Genomic DNA, 7,595 nt, shown 5'->3' on the forward strand with positions numbered 1-7,595 from the left:
AATTCTTAAGAAAGTGGCACTGATAGGGTTAAAGCGATGTCATGGTACTGCTCTGTGCTGTGTAATGAACGCCATATGGTACCCGGATGCCAGAACATCCTATATATATAGAGATGATGAGAGGCACAGTCACACCTGTGCAGACTGATACCAGGTAAGTGGCTCCTCTGCCACCCCCAGGAATGGACAGGGCACACGTACATACATCCATATGTGCCATCGTGGTGTACTCTCAGCAGGCACTATTATCACTGCTGTAGTCCATATACTAATCTAGCTTATCTCCTGCTTGTAGCTCTGGACCAGCGACACCTCCAGGACTGCCTGCGCTCACCTCCCTGCACAATGCTGGCTCTGCTGTGCCTCTGTCTGCTGCTGGGCTCCTCAGTGGCCGCTAGTGGTGAGTGACAGTTATTACGCTTCTCCGTCATTTCTTACTCAAATCCCCAGATATTATATAATCTCACTCATTTTGTGTAATCCCATCATACGTCCTGTATATATAAAATACGGGTATAATATGCCTGGACATATTGAGACCTCCGCCGTAGAGGGAGTTCTCCTCTAATCTTGTTCTCTCATCCTGTAGTTCAGCCCCGTCGCTCATCCTTTGTGGGCGAATACGGTGCAGGAGGGGGCACTCCTTTTTCGTTCTCCTCGGAGCAGCTGAACGGGCCAATAACCGGTCTGCGAGTGCGGGAGCATCCAAGTTATATCATGGGGTGAGATATGACATATATCATTCCTTCTTCTCTTTCCTTAACATTTTTAGTACATGAAAAAGGGTAAAAAATCAATTTCAACTGTTTTTGAGTCAAAATCCATACCAATGGTGGCGATTTTGACTCTGTTTTGAATGTGGAAATGCTGTGGAAATGGCCATGGAATTCCCACTCCGGACATTCCGCCCGTTTAAACATCCCTGTAAGAAAGTTTCAACTAAGTGAACAAAAAGAATTAGAATTCTGTGTCTTACCCAATGGTGTAGCTACAAAGGGAATGCCTCCACCGCCCCGAAGCATGAACATGTACAAGCCCCATGTAAAAGTTATTTAAAAGTTCCGGTTTAGGTAAGGACACACTTTCTTACCTGGTCACACAAAAGAAAAAAAAAAGCTAGGCTACTAAATGTGCCGTTAGTCTTACAGGCTTAGGAATAGTGTAACAGCTGAGCACTGATGTTACCCCAGAGCAGAGCCTTAAATCATACCATATATACAAGGTGCAAATATCAGAATTCATATTACCCCCATACTATCACTGAAGAAAACCCACTATGCCAAGACCAGTATTTCCAATAATAACACTAAATAATACCGCCACACCATGATCACATATTACCACCACAGTGATGGAATAATACCGCCATAGTGTTACTGAAGAAAACACTATATAAAGACCATTATTAATGATCATACAGTGCTAGAGACCTACCAGCTCTACACAGGCGCTCTGCGGGCTGTATCAGTCATTACATTGCCAGGTAACATCCCCTCTGACTGGAGTCGTTCCCTTTTCTCTATCCAGCCCAGACCACCATGACAACTTCTACCAACCACAACTCGTTTCTGCAGAATTTGACATGCAGACATCTTTGGTTCTTTACTTTTTCAGCACTTTTTACTACCTTTACACTATCTGAACATCCATAGTGCCAAGGTCTAGAAGATGTGAATCCTATATGATGACAACTTTAGTCCCACCAAAAAATGTCACTCCCATACATCAACCGATATAACAGACCCAAAAATAAATGTCCAAGACAGGACTGCAGAGATTATCATTAAAAAATTGTTTATTGAGAATTATATATATAATAAAAGCATGTAAAAAACAGAACATAAAGGAAATGTGACCGAGGATCTGGAAATCCCTGCACTCCGACACGCACGCTTCGCCCTTAACTTCATGGACAAAGCAAAGGCCTAACGTGCGCATCAGGGAACAGGGATTTCCAGATCCTCGATCATGGTGTAACACTTTACTATATGCATCATGACATAGAGCTTGGTTGCGCCTATTGTAGGTTCATATAAGCATGATCTTCTTTGGGAACCTCTTATATGTGTGACCGGCGGTGATGGATTTCCCTTGTGTTGATGCTGCATTTCCTTTATGTTCTGTTTTTTTTAAATGCTTTTATTATGTATATAATTCTCAATAAACACATTTTTAATGATAATTTTCTGCGGTCCTGTGCCGGACATTTATTTTAAGGTCTAGATGATTTAACAAACGTGTTTATAAGCTGCTGTGCCGCTTTTTTTTAGCCTTTCAATTACTTCACAAAGGCTTTTGTGAGAACAATAACCTTTTATTGGCTTAAAGTGCCACTCTGGTGTTTTTTCCCCATTCATTATGTAGCTAGCCACACAGTATATATAAGTGAGCTAGTTTTACCTTGGTAGGGAATGTAGTCGATACTGGTGTATTATGTCTCCACCAGAAGTATGGGCGAAGACATGGGTTTGGCAGGTTGAGATTGTATTGACGCCAACAGGTGCTGATTGGTCCCCAGCTGCCTCACATTTCAGGTCTGCGCTGTCACTTAGGCCACCAGGCTTCCATCTCACCATCCCACCCCGCTGTAACTGTCTCCATTGCATTGCAGCTCCATCTCCCGACCCCCGCTGTCACTCTGCATGGCCATGTCGGCTCCTGTTAGCCCTGATCAGCCAACCCCGCTGTCAGTGTCGTGGCTGTGCTCTGGACCCATCCACCCCTGCCACTGGGTACGCCAGCGATCTGCCTGACAAGCGCAGACATGTGTCCCCCTGCTGTAATTCTTGCTGCCGCCAGGCGCACATGTCAATGCTGTACTGCTGCTCTATGCCCTCCCTGAAGCTGCTGGGCGGCCGCTCATGCTGCTCTCTGTCCTTACCCCTGATGGATGGGGCATGCACTATCCTTGGCTTGCCAATGCAGCTGCTCTCTGCCCTCACTCGTGATGCTTGGTCACGGCCGGGGTGACCTTGCAGCTGTCCTCTTCCTTTCCCCCGATGGGTTTGGGGGCGAGTCTCTCCCTCTGTCTTCTGCTGCCCCCACTGCTGCTGTGTGCCCGGTGTCAGGCGCCAGTGGTGTCTTGCAAAAGCAATAATCCATTGAGTCCTATGCTGTGTGGATGGGACAGCAGATACACCAGCAGCCAATCGGAAGCTAGGGGCATGAAAAGGGGGCGTAAACTCCAACAAAGGCTGGTCAGCCCCTAGCTTCCGGTGGAGACAAGATACACCAGTACCGATGTAGTCCGCCCATAATCTGCACAGGGATGAAGCACCTGTGATGACATCACTGATGTAATCAGGGGCGGAGCATGTAACTCACTCACTCAGTGAGACATAGCCAAGGTGACTGATCACATGACAGTGACATCATCACAGATCCTGTAAGCACACGGCTGCTGTCAGGCTCTGCATGTTTTATGTTTTAGAACCTTTGATGACATCATCGTCATGTGATTAGGGGCACAGCACAGCAGTCAGGATGAAGGACCTGTGATGACGCCATGCTCCGCCCCTGAGCACATGCTGATGATGTTAGAAATTGTAGAGATTAAGCAGTACAACTAGGTTTGTCAAATATGCATCAAAAGATGCTTCTTTATTACTCCATATACATAAATACACACAACGCTTAAACCCCCACCAGGGTCTTTGTCAAGGTAATGGTGATGTCATCACAGGTCCTTCATACTGAGTTACATGTTCCGCCCCTGATCACATGATGGTGACGTCATCACAGGTCCTTCATTCCAAGTAAGTCAGTCACATGCTCCGCTGCTGATCACAAGACAGTGACGTCATCACAGGTCCTTCATCCCTGGACAGATTACAGGTGGACTATATCCCCTACAAACCCCCACGGCCTCAGTTGCTATGGAATACTAATGGAAAGCAGCCGATTGCTTACAGGACTTGTGATGACATCACCATCTTGTGATCAGGGACTGAGCACGTAACTCACTCCCTTGGGATGAAGGACCTGTGATGACGTCACTGTCATGTGATCAGGGGTGGAGCATGTAACTCACTCACTTACGGACAGACAGGTGGTCGTTAGTATTTTGATTACATGAAGCTACCACAGAAAATGCCTGGAAGAGGATACAGGCACTCCTGTAACAGTTACTGGTGATGATCACACAACTCCTATCACACAATTATAATAGAGGAGATCACAGCTCATCCTCCTGACTGTATACCTATAGTCTGTAGCTTACTTAAGTGAATATAGAAGGTAATGATAATTAAACTATCCTCCACAGCAGGCAGAAACGGTACAGCCTTTAGCTAATGCCATGCTGATGCATCATAGGATTAAATGAAAGTGAAAGCTAAATTTCACCATCAAGATGATGCCTGATAAGCATCTGACAAGGGCTGCAGTGCATGGAAGTGGCTGCAATACATACAGAAGACCTCCAGAGTGTGTCAGGCAATCAGATGAGGGGGGCAGGGATGGAAAAATGTGTTTTCATTGGAGTGGCCCTTTAAGATATCTTTCTGCAACGAGTTATCACAGACGAGTTATAATCAGCTACATCTGTAGTAATTAGGTCCCACGCAGTAAGTGCTACGTTCAGTGCCCTCTACACAGTAGAAGAGCCCTCTTTTATACCCCAAAACAATGTTAATGTCCCATTATGGAGCAACGCATTACTAATACAGTCTCTATACAGTGTCTCTTCCTTACACGGTGCCCGTGTCATACTATTGTCTTCTCCAGGATCCAGTTCCGGTATGGTGGCTCCTGGGCACCCTATTATGGGAGTTCATCAGGAACTCTCCATGAGGTCTTACTGCATCAGGGAGAGAACATCATACAAGTATCCGGGAAGTGGAGCTCATACGTGACCGAGCTGATCTTTGTGACCAGCAGAGGAAGAATGCTCAGGTTTGGTCAACCCTCCGGCACTAGCTTCAACGATTTCCCCCTGTACGCCGGCACGGTCCTCCGCTATGTGAGTGGCCGGTACACAAGCAGCTATCTAAGCAGCATTGGTTTCCATTGGGGGGACAATGACTGTGTCCATTGCAAGGAAGAGTCCAAATCATAGGACCCTCTACAGTGGCTGATTCCAAAATTACCTACAGGGTCCTAGTGCCTGACCTATGGATAATGACGGATTTCTGACTGCGTCCATCGATCTGTTCTACTGCAAATAAAGATCCTTTAATTACTGCTTCTATCTCTCCAATCACTTTATATGTCTCTTCCCATACACCTAGTGAAGGGTGCCATTGTGCAGCCCCATGTCCAGGACTTGAATGATCAATAGCTGTTGACACCAGAATATATATAAGATAGTCTGGAAGTCCTGCAATGACCAAGCATGACCACATGGTGGCACTCTTCTTATCTGTAAATGAAAGCTCTTCACATGATGAATGTTGTATTTGTGTGTCCGCTGACAGTCTGGCTCCCGCATGTCTGGCCACCGGGTAGTTGTCCCTTCAGTGTGGCAGTGCAACACCAGAGGGAAACCGAAGCCACAACTCATGACATAGCTTTGTAGGGGGACATTTATGGCATCAGGTGCATCAGCCGGGACGCCGGATGTCTCGTTGCACCAGATAAACGTTGCAGGATTATTACTCTGTCTGGTTATGAAGACTGGGCTGGTGCACAAAAATGTCATCTATTGTGTCCGACTCATAAAACAGATGGGCTGATACAACTGATATAGGTTAATGCGGTACTGGTGTATCTTGTCTCAGCCCATGTCTCCACCCATAACTCTGGTGGAGACAAGATACACGAGTATTGCTTAAAGGCTTCTACCCACTAGCGTTTTTTCTCTAGCGATGCGAGATCGAGTGCGTTGATATTGCTGCGATATCGCTCATTGTCTTCAATGGGGTCAGCCCCATTGAAAAAATAAGGAATACATCGCAGACGTCTGCCACAGCTCCGACAGCTATGGCAGGGAATTCCTTTATCCTCGTTGGGACCCTGGGGATGAAGGAATCCTCTGCCACAGCTCGGGTAGAAGTATGTGTTGCTATCCCACTGCTGCGGCCCCATTAAAAGCAGTATGTTGCAGGCAACCCCCGCAGCGATGATTTTCGGGGAAGGGCTTGAAATATAAGCCCATCCCTAAAAATCATGGCTAGCTGTTAAAAAAAAAATATATATATATATATATATATATATATATATATATATATATATATATATACTCACCTGCTGGTGGAGTCACTGTGTACATACATTACTTATCCTGTACTGAGTTACATGCTGTATTATACTTCGGAGCTGCACTCGCTGTTCTGCTTGTTGACAGGCAGCATCAGCTGAGCTCCCAGCATTGTAGTCACCAGTGGTGTGGTCTTATCCTCATGGTTTGGGTCCTGACTTTTTCTTCATTCAGCCCCCAGAGCCAGGACTTCCCCATCTTCAGCAGCAACCCTCGCTAATGCCCTTAAGGATTACGTAAGGCCGGTCTCACATCTGCCCTGGTAGCTCTGGTCAGAGGTTCCGTCGAGGATCTGACACTAAGTACTGGAAGAAATACCATTGCATGTAGCACTTCTTCCAGTAAAATGCCGGCAGCAAACCGACCCCATTATAGTCAGCGGGGTCCGTTCGGCGCTGTTCGCTTCTGTCATAAGCCGGATCCGTTCGCCCAGGGGATTCCCCGTCCCTGCTCCTGGCGTAGGTGTATAACCCCCCCTTAACCTCCCCAGAATAGTCAGGGAGGCCGACCATCCATAAATGCCTGGCAGTCTATAGAAATAAGGCACTTTTTTTTTACAGTGTCCGTAAAATAACCAATTGCCGCGTCCGTGATGTGGTGAGTGTGGTGGTCCTTCAGCGGGTTACCATGATTGTGCTTATCATACTTTTACAGTGCTCAGTAATTAGCGCTAACGAGGACACAGCAGCGTCTGACCTGGAAACATCGAGCACTTTATCGGTCGTCATGGCTTTCCGATGTGCCAAAAAATGTATTTTATGGGATTTGTAGTATTTCTGCTCCGGCCCTCAGGCATATATCCGTTCTTCCGGCGTGCCGTCTCCACAGGCGTCGCCATAATTGGGGTGGTCACCCGGTTGTACTGTTGCCGGTTTTTAGGAATGATGGAGGGTATCAGTTCTGGTCACCATGGTGGCACTGTATATGGGATGTGTGGTTTGTATAGCCGTGTGGTGATGGCGCAGCGGTTACATCCCGGTTGGGGGTAGAAATGGAAGAAAATCCTGAGAAAACCTTTACTACAAGCTGACCCCAAGAGCTTACCATCTAATGGACCAAGTAATAAGAGGTTCTAATGTAAGGGGCGAGGCCTGAGCAGCAGGATCAGGTGTTTACAGGATGTAGCCACCACAACCAGAATGAAAACCTCCATACTTTACACTGCAGGCTGCATTACTGAAGAACAGAGAGCGACACTGCAGCGTCTCTTAAAGGGGTTTTCCAGAACAGTAAAAAAAAAAAATTCTAAAGGGTTAAAATGAAGAGAAATTGAATACTCACCTATACGGGTGTTTCCCATCCAGTGCTGCAGCGGGCGGTCATGTGCCATTCCTTGTGCTTGTGACCACTCAGCCACCCACAGGCCATAGCTTCAGCGGTGATTCTTCTATGGCCGCCG

The 7,595-nt window shown here is 46.6% G+C and overlaps 1 protein-coding gene across 1 annotated transcript; it reads left to right on the plus strand.

Annotated features, from left to right (window-relative positions):
• Positions 1 to 317: 317 nt before the first annotated feature.
• Positions 318 to 5,186, plus strand: LOC136577658 (zymogen granule membrane protein 16-like). Its single transcript, XM_066577567.1, has 3 exons — positions 318 to 400; positions 590 to 722; positions 4,726 to 5,186. Exons 1-3 carry the CDS (start codon positions 346 to 348, stop codon positions 5,054 to 5,056), a joined length of 519 nt encoding a protein of 172 aa, XP_066433664.1. The 5' UTR covers positions 318 to 345; the 3' UTR covers positions 5,057 to 5,186.
• The last annotated feature ends 2,409 nt before the right edge of the window (positions 5,187 to 7,595 follow it).

Source organism: Eleutherodactylus coqui, chromosome 8 (assembly GCF_035609145.1).
Source record: "Eleutherodactylus coqui strain aEleCoq1 chromosome 8, aEleCoq1.hap1, whole genome shotgun sequence".
Lineage (NCBI taxonomy): Eukaryota > Metazoa > Chordata > Amphibia > Anura > Eleutherodactylidae > Eleutherodactylus > Eleutherodactylus coqui.

Excerpts from the sequence above, each read along its gene's own strand:
- LOC136577658 (XM_066577567.1), top strand. The coding sequence starts at position 346 with ATGCTGGCTCTGCTGTGCCTCTGTCTGCTGCTGGGCTCCTCAGTGGCC. Across the intron at positions 401-589 it reads CTCCTCAGTGGCCGCTAGTG|TTCAGCCCCGTCGCTCATCC; the intron begins GTGAGTGACAGT and ends CTCATCCTGTAG. Across the intron at positions 723-4,725 it reads CATCCAAGTTATATCATGGG|GATCCAGTTCCGGTATGGTG; the intron begins GTGAGATATGAC and ends TGTCTTCTCCAG.